Source organism: Geotrypetes seraphini, chromosome 6 (assembly GCF_902459505.1).
Source record: "Geotrypetes seraphini chromosome 6, aGeoSer1.1, whole genome shotgun sequence".
Taxonomy (NCBI): Eukaryota; Metazoa; Chordata; class Amphibia; order Gymnophiona; family Dermophiidae; genus Geotrypetes; species Geotrypetes seraphini.
This window is the reverse complement of record NC_047089.1, coordinates 9,882,027-9,898,965: the sequence shown is the minus strand read 5'-3', so window position 1 is coordinate 9,898,965 and position 16,939 is coordinate 9,882,027. Positions and strand designations below refer to the sequence as shown.

At 41.8% G+C, this 16,939-nt stretch overlaps 1 protein-coding gene across 2 annotated transcripts; it reads right to left on the bottom strand.

Moving 5' to 3' along the window:
- Positions 1–5,137: 5,137 nt before the first annotated feature.
- LOC117362738 (sialidase-3-like) lies at positions 5,138–16,614 on the bottom strand. Of its 2 annotated transcripts, none has more exons than XM_033949631.1 (3): positions 16,486–16,614; positions 14,206–14,419; positions 5,138–6,652 (listed from the first exon to the last, which is right to left on the bottom strand). In XM_033949631.1, exons 2-3 carry the CDS (start codon positions 14,404–14,406, stop codon positions 5,642–5,644), a joined length of 1,212 nt encoding a protein of 403 aa, XP_033805522.1. In that variant the 5' UTR covers positions 14,407–14,419; positions 16,486–16,614; the 3' UTR covers positions 5,138–5,641. The 2 variants fall into 2 exon arrangements, with proteins under 2 accessions (XP_033805522.1, XP_033805523.1); XM_033949632.1 differs by having other exon boundaries at positions 14,206–14,441; positions 16,486–16,555.
- Between the last annotated feature and the right edge of the window lie 325 nt (positions 16,615–16,939).

Here is a 16,939-nt window from a genome sequence, read left to right as displayed (position 1 = left end):
AGGCAAACAAACCAAAACTGCAGACTTGTACACGGTGCAGGCAAATTTTATTTTGACAAATAAATCTTAACTAAAAACCTTTTACCAGACGGGGGACCCAACACGGTCCGTGTTTCGGACAACCTTCATCAGGGGTCCTAATAGGTACAAATACAATATTAAAACAACCATATAAAAATTAAGATAATAAAAGTGCTATATATGAATATTGTATGTTTTGATGATCCTACTTATATATACAATATTCATATATAGCACTTTTATTATCTTAATTTTTATATGGTTGTTTTAATATTGTATTTGTACCTATTAGGACCCCTGATGAAGGTTGTCCGAAACACGGACCGTGTTGGGTCCCCCGTCTGGTAAAAGGTTTTTAGTTAAGATTTATTTGTCAAAATAAAATTTGCCTGCACCGTGTACAAGTCTGCAGTTTTGGTTTGTTTGCTCTGGTCTGTTTTTTCACTGCAGACGAAGTTGGACCTCTGGTTCTTTTGTTGTTTTCCATGTGTAAAGGCTGCATTTAGAAGACACAAAAACACACAAACCATAGTGGAGATATGTGTAAATGCTGGTGTGCAACTTTTATTCTTCAATCATAAAAACCTGTGCGGTGGTTCGACACGCACAGGTTTCGGCCAATGTGGCCTGCCTCAGGAGCCCTATTACTTATTTAATATTGTTTGGGCGAGAGAATGCTATAGAACTTCTTTTTTTTGAGGGTGTAGAGCAGGGGTGGGCAAACTTTTTGACTCGTGGGCCACAATGGGTTCTTAAATTTGCCAGAGGGGCCGGACTTCCGGGGGGAGGGTCTGATGCGTCGCAGAATGATGATGGTAAGAGAAAGGGCTAAGGCAGAAATAACACCCCCAAAGGGCAGACTTGTCTCTGGTTTCTGTTTTCATCTTCTTTATACTCTCTTCCTTCCAGCATCTGCCCTCTCTGTCTCTTCAATCCAGCATCTGTCCCTTCCATCAACTATCGCCCCTCTCCCCTTTCCATCCAGCCTGTGCCCCCTCTCTCCTTTTTACATGATTCATTCCAGCTTCACTGCTCTCATTTTTATCTCTCCTACACCAGATCTAGCATCTTTGTCCCTCTATCCTTATTTCTCTGCTGACCCCCTTACCAACATCAGTCTCTCTACTTTTTTCATTCCTTTGTTTCTCCCCTTTCCCTCATCTGATCTCTTCATTCCACCCTGAACCCTTTCCCTCTTCTATTTTACCTGCCAGCTGTTTCCTTCCTTTTTTCTTCCTCCCCTGTCCAGCAGTACTCCTTCCCCTATCCAACAGTAACTCTCTTCCCTTCCCTTCCCCTCCTCCCCTCCCAGCAGCTTCCCAGCACCCAATCCTCCCCTCCTTACTCAGTACTTGCCTGGACTAGCAGTGCTGGTGCTTTGCATGGTGGTCCCACTGCGCAGGAGAAGAACCAGGGAGCTGCTCACCTAAAGCGCTGCAGCTCACGCCTGCCACAAACGGATGAAGGGCGGTGGCAACACTCTTGCTCCTTCCACACACATGTCGTGGAGAAGGGCCGGATGGTCAGCGGGCCGGTTTAAACATCTAAACAGGCCAGATATGGCCCGTGGGCCATAGTTTGCCCATGTCTAGTGTAGAGTGTTCTAAAAGGAACCTTTAAGAGTTTTCCAACTTGCTTTCAGCTACACCACCCAAACAATATTAAATAAGTAATAGGGCTCCTGAGGCAGGCCGTATTGGCCGAAACACATGCGTGGCACACCAACATTTTTCACATATCTCCACTGTGGTTTGTGTGTTTTCGTTTGGCCGGTGGAGTTTTATTTCCTGGTTTATTTCCTCCTATTGGTTTTAAAAGAATTTCCCTGTAACTTCACCAAGTGTTCCCTAGTCTTTGTAATTTTTGATGGACTGAAAAATCAATCCACTTGTACCTGTTCTATTCCATAACTACTTGCATAACTTTTAAGTACACCCATTGGGCCAGCTAAACCCAAGCCTAAATGCTTGTGCCTGAGTTGTACGCGGATCGTCCGTATTCTATAACAATGCACATAACTTTTAGGAACACCCATGATCTTCTCATGCCCCTCCCCTTTCCAGATCTGCACACTAGAGCTGATGCACACTTTTTATAGCATTGCTCTTTCCAAGTTGTGCATGCCAAGCAGCTCCTGATTGGTGTAGCTCGACTTTACTACAGGAAGAGGCGGTCGGAGCAGACTGCGAGTGATTTTCTTCACCCGCCGGCGCTCCAGCTGCCCTCTCCTGCCTCACCTGCCTTTTGACAGGCAAAAAAACCAAAGAGCTTACAACAGACAAACAAGATGTCATGGATATTGTTAAGGGGATGGGTTAATCTGCTGGCTGGGTTGGAGGGCAGAGGGGAGTCCAGGACAATCAAGCCATTGTGACATCACTGATGAGGTTGGCTCTTATTGGTGGAATGAGGCGTTATGACATTTAGAAGCCTTCCTTAGGCAGCATTCTACATTCAGGTGGACCAATGCCAACTTGTGGAATCTGTGCGCCCAGATGCCAGGAAAGATTTAGCATGGCTTTGGCATACCCAAACAGAGGCACCCAGTTAAAATATAGAGGGAACCCTCAGGAAGATCAAAGGGGAACAAAAGCCTAAACGAAGTGAAAAGCACCAATTTTCTTCTTAGTTGATTCTCTAAATAAAGTTCTTCTCTTAACAAAGTCATATTAATATCGTGAACAAAAGTCATCCTCAATTCCTTAGGTCTAATCCTAGCTGCTTGATTTTCCGGAGCCTAACAGCTGTATCCTGGCCGTGGGCGCGGGACACACGCACGCCTAAAACAAGCACAACAGTCACGTCCAAATCGCACGCGAAACACAATAAATAAATAAACTTGATCAAAGAACTCCAGCAATCACAGGGGCAGTACTGGGCCTGCACACCAGAGCTGCGCCTATTGCTCAGCTCTTCTGCGCAGGCACCAAGCACAGTTCCTCCCCCCCCTCCCCATTTAACAGGGTACTCAGTACAAATAATTTGCAAGCTATTTACGGCGATATTAGCCCAGCAATATTGCTCCCAGCCTGGTGTTTTCCACCTGCCCTACATGCTTTTACATACTGTACAGAAAAGTGACTAACCAAGCAGTAACTACTTACTACTATTTATCCTTTCTATAGCGCTGACAAGCCTACGAAGCACTGTACAACAACATTTTTAAGAGAGAGTCCCTGCTCAGTAGAGCTTACAATCTAGGGGGTTCAGGGAGTTTCTCAGGGTGCTTAGGGCGAGGGGATTCTGAGTTAAGAGCTGGGCTTTTACTCTGAATATGAAAAATTCCAGAAACGGAGCTTGAAGCACTGACTCGGGCAGTTTGTTCCAGGCGTATGGTGCAGATAAGAGAGATTTGCCTGATGAACGGAGTTCCCGGGGAGGAGAGTAGGGAGAGACAAGAGAGGAGAGATATTGAGGAGCTAAAGAGTGAATACACTTGTGTTTGAACGCCTATCAGATACTAAGCGGTTTAGAACAATCAAATAAGATATGAGATACGAGAAGATGAATGCTGATATGGTGGGGTATAGCAAGTTATTTAAATTGGTTTGGGGCCTGTTGACATCTTTTATTACATCATAATAGTTGTCTTTTGTTTTTAATTTAGTTTATTTCCGTACACATCCAGGACAGGGGGGAGTGGGGGTGGGGACGTTGCTTTGGTTTATTCTTTGATTAAATGTGTTGGAAGGGATGGGAGGAATATTTTTCTTCTGCATTGTTATTGATTGAATATAAGTGCTTATTTTGATTATCAATGTTTGTAGAATTTCCTGCACTTTGTATTGGATTTGAAAATGAATAAAGATTAAAAAAAAAAAGACAATAAAATAAGGGTAAAACCAAATTAAAACATCAAAGATAATAACAAATTTCTACACAGACGAGCACAAAACACAAAATTAAACGTACTGAGAACGAGAAGGTGAGGGGGAAGAACTACAACGAGTATAGGAAAGAGAACATATATGGGAAAAAACCCCAAAAGGGCTAAAGGAATCAATGAAAAAAGAATAAAGGATTCAATAGTCAAAAGCTTTTGAAATTTATCTAAATTTTGCTCTGCCCAAAAGGCATTCCAAAGTGCAGGTGAGCTGCGGGTATTTATCATTTTTAGAGAAGGAACCCAGAGGATCTATTAGATTCGTATCGTATACAATTTTTGTCAAGGAAAGCAGGTTCCTTAGTTTTGAGGGTTTTGAATATTAAGAGGGCAATCTTATAGGGTATTCTACGTTGGACCGGTGGGCTTTTTTTAAAAAAGAGGGGTAACGTGTTTGTAATGACTTTGATAGCGGTATTTTGTATTACCGTATTTTTCGCTCCATAAGAAGCACTTTTTTCCACCCAAAAGTGGGTGGAAATCTCGGTGCATCTTATGAAGCGAAGGTGCAAAATTTGAATCCCCCCGCACAGCTGCAACACCTTGTTAATCGTCACCCCCAAGTACAATTACAAAACACACCCCCTGTTTCAGCACCGCTCGCCGCACCCCCGTACAATTCCAAAACACCGCGCTGCAGCCGCACTACCTTTTTAAAACAACTCCCCCCGCCGCTATCGTCGCCGCCAAACCTTTTTCCAAGCCTGACGGTCCAGCGTACAGCTTTGTATTTCCTGGCAGCAGGCGCACGAGTCAGGAGCTCGGCAGTCAGGGTCAAGCTTTACACTCTCCCGCTTGGGCCCGCGCCGCTTTCCGAATGGCTGGCTGCAGTTCTCCTGGGACATGTGAGAACCGCTGGCAGCCATTCGGAAAGAGGCCCGGGCTCAAGCGGGAGTGTGTAAAGCTTGGCCCTGACTGCCGTGCTCCTGAATTGTGCACCTGCTGCCCGGAAATAGTAAGGAGCCATCGAGGGAAGGAGGAAAGGATTAAAAAAGGGTACAGGGTTTAAAAAAAAAAAAAAGGTACGGGGGTATGATTAAAAAGGTGCAAGGGGGGGATGATTAAAGGTACAAGGGGCGCTATGATTAAAAAGGTACAAGGGGGGGATGATTAAAAAAGGTACTGGGGTACGTGGGGGGATGGGGATGAGTTATGGTACTGGGGGGTATGGGGCCTGCCTGTCACTAGGCCTACCTGCCCTGTCATGACCTACCACTAGACCACCAGAGGGGGGGACAGGGTGCAGAGCCTGGCAAGGAGAATTTGGTTCAGAATGGTTTTTTTTCTTGTTTTCCTCCTCTAAATCTAGGGTGCGTCATATGGTCAGATGCGTCTTATGGAGCGGAAAATATGGTAACTGAAGGCGCCTAATGTCTTTCTGGCAGATTCCCTTCTATAAAGAGTTAACAATAATCTATTTTTGAGATGATGAGGGAATGAATCAGAATATTCAATGACGATGGTTCCAGGATTTTTGCCAAAGATCTAATCCATTTACCCAAAGGACTTTCTTAGCTAACTAAGGGCCCCTTTCCTGCTTGTTTTTGGCGCTCTAAAGTTTTCACTCTGTTTAATGCCAGACAGCATTAAACAGAGGATAATGGAAGCTACCCCAGTCTCATGCCCATCAACCTTTGCTTTTCTTGAACTGTTTATGCTTCTGTGATGAATCATTATAATAAACTGCTGCTTTACAGTCTTGAAGATTTAGTAAGTGTAGTTCTGAAAATAAACAAACTAGTCCTTCAGGAGTGCTTCAAGTGAGACCTTTTGAAATGCTATTTCTTCCCAGGCTTCAACAGTGCCACACTCAAAGAGGCAGCCGAAGTGGAAAGAATCCTCACAGATGGTCAGATCGGAGTATCCACTTGGTCCCTTATTCATGATCCAGGGGTCATCCCAGCAGTTGAGACTGAGGGGGGATTTATTCACATAGATGCCCAGGTCTGAGCGCTCCCTTCTGTTCGTGGGGTGGGAGTAGAGGAACCACGATACGGAGCGCCTAGGGACATGGATTTGGGCTCTCTCCGGGCCAGGCCTCCGGGTGATATTAACCTCCTTATCATCTTGCTTCCATCGATACTCTTCCGGGGGTATGAAGCTCACCACACTGCCCTGGCAGCCACAAGGAGGTTCACACAGCTGTTTAGAGAGGTGAGGCTTTTCAAAACTAAGCCCCAAATCCTTACTGAGTGCTTCAGTCCGCCTATGATACGTGCTACGGGCACTACAGTACAGAACATAGGCGCCATCATTACAAGTCACCTCTGCCATGCTGCACTCCCCCGTGATCTTCTTGCTCAGAAGTTTCCCACAATGCCAAGTGCCCCCCAGGTCATCACTATAGAAAGCAAATGAGTGTGACCTTGTGAAACACAGAAGCGGGAAGTTACAGCATCTACGATGGATGTAATATGCATAGGCTGGAAGAATTAGCCTACCGGACTGCAGCTGGAGCCCATGTCCTGGGCCCACAGCAAACGTGGCCCAGTTGGCGATGTCCTTTCCAATGACTTCCTGGGTTAGATCTGCCAGTTGGCTCCAGGTCACACCGTGGTCCTTGCTGGAGATGTAGCAGAGCCTGGCTGCGTTCTTCCCCAAGAAGATCTGGTTGCACTCGGTGCTGTCCTGGTGCACACAGATGAAGAACAAAAAAAGAACCTGGTTTTTCTTCTCATACACGGGACACGGGTTCATAGTCCGATGAGATGGTAAAGTAGCCAAAGACAGCGGGATAATGGAGCCCCACTGCAAGAAAGCAGACGAATAAAGAGAGGTTAGAGAGCTCACACAGACGCTCTGCTACATAGAACATAGAACATAGAAAATGACAACAGAAAAGGGCCACAGCCCATCTAGTCTGCCCACACTAATGACCCACCCCCTAACTTCCTCGATGAAGAGATCCCACATGCCAATCCCATCTTTTCTTAAAATCTGGCACGCTGCTGGCCTCAATTACCTGTTATTTTATCTGTTTTTAATCTTGTACTGTTTTTATTTTACCAACTGTATTTTGTATTTTCAGTCTCTTTACCTTACTGCTCCTCTGCCGCCGCGAAGCAGCGGCCTGCTGGACTCCGCCCCCTTCAAGGTCAGCGTATGCCCTATTTAGAGGACTGCTCTGCGGCACATGCCGCATAGGGAGCAGAACCTGCTCCTTTGTGCGCTCCTTCGTGCGCGCCCTAGGCGTGCCCCCTCTTCTCCCCTAGGAGTACTTTTAACTTTTTTCAATCATACTTACAAATCGTTTCCCTTTTATTGTATTGGTCTGATTATTCTGACATTTTGCACTTTTTGTTTACATAACTCAGGCTCTTCAAATATGCCATATAATAATATTTCAGTCTTGTGGGGGAATAGGCCCTCTAGACCTATTTCATCCACACCTGTCAAACGCTCTCCCCAATCGCTCTTAACAGTTCCTACCTCTTCTTTAAGTTCAAATAACCTCAAACTAAAAACTTTTACCTCTATTCGAAATCACTCTCCTTTCACTAATCAATTTCTAAAAATTGGCCTTATAAACTCAAGATCTATTCGAAGTAAACATCATTTATTAAAAGATGTTATCCTTCTTCAGGGACTACAGATTTTATGTATTACAGAAACATGGCTTACATCCGGTGATGAGGCGTTTCTATCATACTGCTGTCCTCCAAACTATGACTATTATTGGAATCATCGCGTAAATCGTAAGGGAGGTGGAGTTGCTATTATTTTTCAAAAAAACCTAATTTCAATACGTGATCAATCTATTAATAATAATGCCATTGAATTCTTACATGTCCAAATTAATCAGAACCCCAAAACTGATCTCCTTTTACTCTACATTCCCCCTCCTATAGATCACACTAAACTATTTTCTTTACAAAACCTACTATTTGATTTCTGTTCAGCTTCTACCTGCTCTATAATCTTAGGAGATTTCAATATCCACTTTGATGACCTTAATAATCCTTATACAACTGACATGTTTAAATTCATTGAAACCTTAGATTTGGTTACACACATAAGGGAGCCTACCCATTCCTCAAAACATACCCTTGACATGATATTTACTACTAAATCACAATACATATCTCATGCGATGCCTTGTATTTCTCCTGTACCATGGTCTGATCACCACTTAATCTCTATTGCTTGCTCTTACACCTACCCAACAGAAACAGTCTCCTCTTCCGATCCTCCAAAACAAATCACTTTCAGAGACCTTTCTAAACTAGAAACCTCCGATATTGCTCCTTTTTTTAGTCCTTCGATAAATATTCCTAACTTTGATTCTGTTGATGACCTACTTCTTTCTTGGAACTCCTTACTAGAATCCTGTCTGAACGAAAAAGCACCTTTAATCTCTAAAACTATCCTTATTCGTAAAGCTCGTAACCCATGGTATACTACGGAACTATCTATTATTAAGACACAACTCCGTTCACTGGAAAGAAAATGGCGTTCATCAAAAACATCTATTAATTTACAACGCTATAAGGAACAAGCACACTTATATAAAAATAAAATTAATCAATCAAACACACAGTTCTACTCTAATAAAATTAATAAGGCCAATAATAGCTCTGAAATATTCTTAATTCTTAAATCCATTACTCCTGAGTTTAAAAAAAATAATAATAATAAAATCTTGGAAAATACACTTAAAGCTCAAGATTTAGCTGATTACTTCTGTAAAAAAATTGCACTAATACGAGAAACTTTTATTACAAATAAAGTTGACGACACCTTACACAAAAACACTAACTTCACGCTACCAACATCTAAATGTTTAAATTTTAAAATTCCAACTGTGAAAGAAATAGAAGGAGTCTTTCATAGAATTAAATTAAAAAATTCACGTTCAGAATTAATCTCTCCTTTTTACTTGAAAAAATTCATTTCTTGCTTTGGTCCCTATATACAGTCGCTTATCAAAAATAGTTTTCTTACATCCACTGTTCCTCTTAATTGGAAAAAAGCTATCGTCACCCCAATATTGAAAAAATATAATGCTGATCGTAATGAGGTAGCCAACTATCGCCCAATTTCAAACTTGCCTTTCTTAGCAAAAGTAACTGAAAAATTGGTTTTTGAACAACTAACTGACTTTATTGAGTCATCAAACGTACTGCACCCTAACCAACCGGTTTCCGGAAATATCATAACACAGAATATTCAATGCTAGGCTTGGTATCTAATATTCATTACTACTTAGACCACCACAGATCGGTTGCCCTTTTTTCTTTGGACCTTTCAGCGGCCTTTGACACTATAGATCACGCTCTCCTACTCAATCGTTTAGAATCCTTCGGTATTGGAGGACAAGTACTACAATGGTTTCAATCTTTTCTTTCCAATCGATCTTCAACTGTCATAATCAAAGAAGATCACTCTACCCCTTACACTTCGCCTTTTGGTATACCTCAGGGTTCTATTCTATCTCCTCTTTTATTCAATATCTTTCTTTCACCTTTTCTTACTATTTGTCAATCACTAGGCTTTACATCATTTTCCTATGCTGATGATATCCAACTTCTCCACCCACTTGATTCTGAAAATTATGATGAAATTATAGCCATCAACTCCAAATTGGATACAATAAAAAACTGGCTCTGCAACAATAAACTCTCACTAAATATACAAAAAACACAAACAATGCTATTTACATGGAAAAAAGACATTATATTAATTTCCCCTTTTTTGCTTGAAAATAACCCAATTGAATCTGTTTCATCCATAAAAATTTTAGGAGTTATTATTGATACGAACTTATCTTTTCATGATCATATAAGTCAAACGGTTAAATCCTGTTTTTATAAATTACGTCTGATAAGATCTATTTCATCCTTCTTAGAACCAAAATCTGTTAATATCCTTGTTCATTCTATGATCATTTCCAAATTAGACTACTGTAATTCTTTATTATATAATATTTCCCAAAAAGAAAAGAAAAGACTCCAAATAATCCAAAATTCGGCCATAAAACTTATACATAAAGCAAAAAAATACGACCACGTAACACCCCTTCTTATTAAGTCACACTGGCTACCTATTAATCATCGAATAACATTTAAAATAGCATTTCTAGTCTTTAAGGTCCTACTACATAACACCCCTCAATTTATATCTAGAATGATTATTCCATATCATTCAAATCGATCCCTTCGATCATCACAACAAGAGTTATTATTGGTCCCTTCTTTAAAAATTGTGGGAACAAGGAGAAACGATATGTTCTCTGTTTTAGCTCCCCAACTCTGGAACACTCTGCCTCTTTTTATCAGAAAGGATAGAGATCCTATCTCTTTTAAAAAACTTTTAAAAACTTTTTTATTTAATGATGCCTTTATCGAATAATTTTTTTTTTTTTTCTTCTCTTACCCTTTCTTTGTTTTTTTTTTTTTTTCCCAATTTATGTTTTTTCCTAATATATGTTTTTTTCCTCCATCAATAGAAAAATTTGTAACTTTTCCCCCCTTTCCCCCTTCTCATGTCTGTTTTTAATGTATTATTTAATTATCTAACAAATATTTGTTTTGGTGTTTTTAATGTTTTACTAATATGATTGTATGTTCTCTTATAATCTGTTTTTAAATGTACATCGCTTAGAATGTTTTAAATAGGCGATTCATCAAAAATAAAGTGAACTTGAACTTGAACTTGAACTTGAACTAGTGGAAGATTATTCCAGCGATCAACCACCCTTTCGGTGAATAAATATTTTCTGGTGTCGCCATGAAATTTCCCTCCCCTGATTTTCAACGGATGCCCTCTTGTTGCCATGGGTCCTTTAAGAAAAAAGAGATCCTCTTCCACCTCGATACGGCCTGTGACATATTTGAACGTCTCGATCATGTCTCCCCTTTCTCTGTGTTCCTCGAGTGAGTATAGCTGCAATTTACCCAGCCATACCTCATACGGGAGATCCTCGAGTCCTGAGACCATCCTGGTGGCCATTCACTGAACCGACTCAACTCTCAGCACGTCTTTTTGATAATGTGGCCTCCAGAATTGTACACAATATTCCAGATGGGGTCTCACCATGGATCTGTACAACGGTATTATGACCTCGGGCTTACGGTTGACAAAGCTTCTATGGATACAACCCATGATTTGTCTGACCTTGGATGAAGCTTTCTCCACTTGAATGGCAGTCTTCATGTCTTCGCTAATGATCACCCCAAATCACGTTCTGCTACAGTCCTTGCTAGGATCTCACCATTTAGGATGTAAGTCCTGCATGGATTTTTGCCGCCAAGGTGCATGACCTTGCATTTTTTGGCATTGAAACTTAGTTGCCAAGTCTTTGACCAATGCTCCAGCAGCAGTAGGTCCTGCGTCATACTGTCGGGCATTGAGCTTTTGTTGGGCACTGTGCTTTTGCCTACTATGTGCATAGTTTGGCGTCATTGGCGAATAATGTAATTTTACCTCGAAGCCCTTTAGCCAAGTCTCTTACGAAGATGTTAAATAGGATCAGGCCCAAGACCGAGCCCTGCGGTACTCCGCTGATCACCTCCGTCGTATCAGAGAGGGTACCGTTTACCACTACCCTCTGAAGTCTACCCCCAAGCCAGTCCTTAACCCATGCAGTTAATGTTTCACCTAATGTCATAATCCATAATTCAGAAGGGGAGTTGACCCTAGAGAATGACAAGGGGACAACATTTTCCCGTCCCCGTGAGTTCTTTTCCTGTCTCTGCCCCGTTCCTGAAAGCTCCATCCTCATCTGCACAAGCCTCAAACACTTTAAATCCTAAGTGTTCAAGGCTTTTGCAGTTAAGGCAGAGCTTACAGGAATGGGACAGGGACAGGGACAGCGACTGTGACAAAACTCGCAGAGACGGAATGGGGAAATTAAGTTATTGTGGGAACTATTATTTGTCCCTGTGTCATTCTCTAGTTGACACATTTTGAAATATATCCTGCACTCCTAATGTTCTTCTTTGTAATTATATTTTGTTTCATTGGCTAAGGCCTGCATTTCCTGAAAGAGAACATTTGCTTCAATACATTTTTACTTATTTCCTTAGGACAGGAAAACTGTTCCCTTTAAGATAAGCAGGAGTCCTCCAGCTACTATCCTACCAGTGGGAGGTGCTATTTCACTATTACATTTTCAATAGTGGGACAGGCAGGACTCCAAGGAACCTTCCTGTCCCCAGCCATTGAAACCATTGAACTGCTAAACATAGATCAACTGCTAAAACTTCCTTAGCTTCTTTTTAACTGACTTTTCTTCTTTTTTTTCTCTTCTCTCTCTTTTCCTCCTCTCATTCCTGTTGTATTTACCTTATTTGTTTCTTTCCTTATAAATATTGTATTTCTCCCTTTATTGACCTATTGTATCGGTTTGTTATGTCCCTCCGTTATTAGTAAATGTCTATCTTATGTTTAACTGTACCTTTGTTGGATTGTTATTCGCTTAGTAAACCCAGATAAACGATTTTATCAAATTTTATTAAACTTGATAGGTTTACAAAGAAACAGCAGTGAGGCTCAAACACTTCTTGAAACAACTGTCACGGTGTCCACCATTTTGCAACTTTGCTGCTTCAGGGACTCAGAGCCACATTTTGTATTTCTATATAGTTCAGGTAGAACCACAGAACTGTGAATAATCTCCATAACAATGTTTAATCATGATTGGCTGGGAGTCTGAGGCCTTTTCCTTCCTTGATGAAAAGTGTTTTGAGACTTTGTTTCATGGTTTATAATGTGACAGGAAACCCCAATCTTTAAGTCTTTCCTTGTCATTCCTAAGATGTTTCAAGTTAAAATGATAAGGTACTTTGCAACCAGCGAGGAAGGACTTAACCCTTTGGTACCTATTACACGGGTAAAAATAGTATTAACCGAAATTAACTCAGACTATTTGGATTATTTTAAACACTGCACAAAGGTCCTCAGCGAACAGGGACTAGTCTTTATTGACTCAACATCTGCATTATGAGTCAACCAAGTTCCTTATAAGGAAATAGACTTGGCAGATAAAGACAGATTGTTCACCAAGGGTAGGGAGAACGAGAGGGTACTCTCTAAAGTTAAAAGGGGATAGATTCCGTACAAACATAAGGAAGTTCTTCTTCACCCAGAGAGTGGTAGAAAACTGGAATGCTCTTCCTGAGGCTATTATAGGGGAAAATACCCTCCAGGGATTCAAGACAAAGTTAGACAAGTTCCTGCTGAACCAGAACGTATGCAGGTAAGGCTAGACTCAATTAGGGCACTGGTCTTTGACCTATGGGTCACCGCATGAGCGGACTACTGGACATGATGGACCATTGATCTGACCCAGCAGTGGCAATTCTTATGTTCTTATGTATGTAAAAAAACAACAACCCATGAACGGTATGCTTAAACAATAGTGAGTGGTTCCTACGGTCTCATAATTCCAAAATATTAACAGAAACTTCACCAGTCAACATTACCGCAAGACAATGGCAGCGACTCATCTGTGCGACTGACTTTATTCTTCTGCTGACAACACAGATCAGAACCCGCTAGTTCCCTGGACAAAAGTTCCAGCATGAGCGAGGCAGCACAGAAGCCACTATCATTCAAGCATACTGTTCGCAGTTTTGTTTTTAACATTCAAGGAACTTGGTTGACCCCCGATACAGGGATCGTACGCCAAAACACGGCTTGTGATGGGTCAGTAAAGACTAGTCTCTGTTCACCGAGACCCTTTGTACTGTTTAAGTCGGGTTGTCTTTGTTATAAGGTCGCGAGTGGCACTGTTGCTATCTATATGACTGATAGATTTCTCAGAGCATCTCACAAATACAGTAGAAAATCCCATGCCCTGTTTATTTTTCCTTCATTTCAAGGTTATAAAAGAAATAAATACTTGGCTCCCACATTAGCATTTCAGGCAGCCTCCTACGATAAAGAATTTTGACTGCTGTAACGTAAAGCTTTTTCTTACCAACATTTCAGAACTTTGCTGAAAACTTATCTTTACTCAAAGTATTTGGCTAAATAGTTTTAGGCGTTATATTATTTTATTGTTAATCTTTTGTTAACCGCGTTGAACTTCTGGTTACACGATGTCATATTATGTTTTGCCTGACTTGATCCTCTGTGTGTTGTTTTAAATACTGCCAGGATGATATTTAAAAGCATTTACATGGTCAACAGTGGCGCCATTTAACCCTTTTGTGCCCATACTATTTTTATGCTGTAAATATTTCAGTTGCCATAGAGCAACAAGGGCATGAAAGGGTTAACAAAGAGCTTACTATGAGAGACAGAATACCTTCAGAGAACAGATCCAGCTGCTGCCTAAATCAATCATTTCGACCACCTACCTGAACTGAATCGCTTTGCATCAGCCCTCGTCTCATGACCAGGTATTCTGCGTCGGCATCTTTGTAGGTGGCGCGCCTCTCTGCGAACGCCAGGAAGGTACCTGTTTCTTTGATGTACAGCAGTGCTGGGATTCTATAGGTGACCCCACTGGCTTCTTGGCGGAAGAGCGTCGTCTTTTGGGAGCTCACTGAAGCAGCCATGGCACTTGCGAACCTTCAAACGAGCAAAGCCGTCACTAGTAAGGAGGGGAGGGTGGCCCCAATAAGCAAAAGATACATCATAGAAAACAATGAGTTTTGTATACAAAGGAAGATCACAGGGGTTGCTCAATGGTACTGGGGGAAAAGCAGGGCTGGTGCTAAGGGGTGCAAACAAAGCATACCCCATACCACAGGGGTCGCCAGACCTTTCTAAAACAGAGAGGCACAGCCTGGTGGCAGACTTTGGGGGTTTATTGTTCACTTCTATACTGCTACTACTACTGACTGGGAAGTCAATTCAGAATGGCCTACATGAGCCTCTATAATAGTGTTACAATGCACGAGCTTCTGTAAAGATGTTACAATACAGAGTTAGCATTTTCTGAGATGGTTTTCAGTACAGAAACCATATACCATATCCAAGTATATACACATATAGAAACATAGAAACATAGAAAATGACGGCACAAAAGGGCCACGGCCCAACAAGTCTGCCCACTCTAATGACCCACCACCCTAATTTCTCCCTTGAAGTGATCCCACAAGCTTATCCCATTTTTTCTTAAAATCTAGCACGTTGCTGGCCTCAACTACCTGCAGTGAAAGATCATTGTGTTCTATGTTCATCTTAGATTTACAGAGAAGAAAACCAAAACTGCAGTAGAACGTACAAGGAGCAGGAATTTATTAAAAAGTCATAAAAGCATATATAACATATATACAAAAAAAAAATCCCAAAACTGGTCCTAATATCCTCATGGACCGGACTCAACACGGTCCATGTTTCGAAGAATATTTCTTCCTCAGGGGTCCTACATAAGATGGTGTCGTAGATAGGTGTGAACCATTTGTGAGTGATACTATGAGTATTATGAAGAATGAAAACAATGGTGAGTGCACGAAAAGAGGATGTGGTGAAAAAGTGAGAAAGATAATTACATGTAAAGAAAAAGTGTGTTGGAAAAAATGAATAAAGATAGAACAAAGTGAAAAAAGAGATCCGCATTTTTTCATCTTAGATTTACATACATCCTGATCATTTTAGTTAACTGTACTTTGTTTAGCGTATCCTCAACCTATCGTGTTCCTAGTGGGGACCAGCCAGCTATTTCCTCTACGTTGCTTTATTAGTTAGTCTGTGAAGAGGAGGGTCTTTATCCCTTTCTCAAACTTTCTGGTTTTAATTCCTTTGGAAGGGAGTTCCACCACCTTGGAGGGTTCCGTTCCACAATTTTACCCTAGATGCCAGCATTTCTTGAGTAAAGTAGGAGAATTTAAATACTGAGAGGTCTGAACTCAAAGCGCTTTCCTCACCATCTCATATCTCACCGCACCTAACTAGGTTTGGGCAACAAAGATCCTATTACAGTCCTCTTCTCTCTCTTTGGTCATTAAAGCATCAATGTTCATAGCCAGACTTTCATATGTGGCTGCACCTATGTTTTCTGGTATATACTGTCGTTGTCTTTGATGTGTTAGTGTTGTAGAAAACGAGATTTTTTTTTCAGGCAGCTACAAAATTCTTCAAAGATGTTCTTAACACATGAGTTCTTATTTTTTTGACCCCAGCACCTCACCTCTCCCCTTCCTCCCAGAGCCCAAGTGGGGTTTAGAAGGGCTGGATTCACCCTGTCAATTTATGGCTGGTTTTAGATCCGCCAGCTCCGCGGTTTACCCTTTCCCGCTGGTAACCCTACATCAGAGGTGTCAAAGTCCCTCCTGGAGGGTCGCAATCCAGTCGGGTTTTCAGGATTTTCCCAATGAATATGCATGAGATCTATTTTCATGCACTGCTTTTATTGTATGCTAATAGATCTCATGCATATTCATTGGGATAATCCTGAAAACCCGACTGGATTGCGGCCCTCGAGAAGGGACTTTGACACCCCTGCCCTACATGCAAAGCATAGCACTAATTCTAAGAGGTATTATTAGAAAGATGCCCGGAACGTCAAAGGTAAAGCTAAGATTTTGCACTATATGGCTCTGTGTGTCTCAGAATTAATAGCAATGCATTGATCTCTGCTAAGACCAAGAGAGGCGCTAAGTTCTCCTGGCACGTCCTTGTATCTTCCTCACCTCTACGATCCTCCACCACAAAGCCGTCCTTCTCTCGCGCTCCAAAGATCAGCCCGTCTCTGACTTCCGCCCCTCTCTGCTTTAGTCCACGCTTCACTTTAACTCTTATTAGTTTCTTGTATGGTCCACGCGTCACTTCCGCCCCTCTCTGCTTCAGTCCACGCTTCACTTTAACTCTTATTAGTTTATTGTATGGTCCACGCGTCACTTCCGCCCCTCTCTGCTTCAGTCCACGCTTCACTTTAACTCTTATTAGTTTCTTGTATGGTCCACGCGTCACTTCCGCCCCTCTCTGCTTCAGTCCGCGCTTCACTTTTTAACTTATTAGTTTCTTGTATGGTCCACGCGTCACTTCCGCCCCTCTCTGCTTCAGTCTGCGCTTCACTTTAACTCTTATTAGTTTCTTGTATGGTCCACGCGTCACTTCCGCCCCTCTCTGCTTCAGTCCACGCTT

Bases quoted from the DNA above. Each gene is read 5' to 3' on its own strand.
- LOC117362738 (XM_033949631.1), bottom strand. From the start codon at position 14,406: ATGGCTGCTTCAGTGAGCTCCCAAAAGACGACGCTCTTCCGCCAAGAA. The intron at 6,653-14,205 runs GTAGGTGGTCGA...GCTTTCTTGCAG, and splicing joins TGCAAAGCGATTCAGTTCAG to TGGGGCTCCATTATCCCGCT.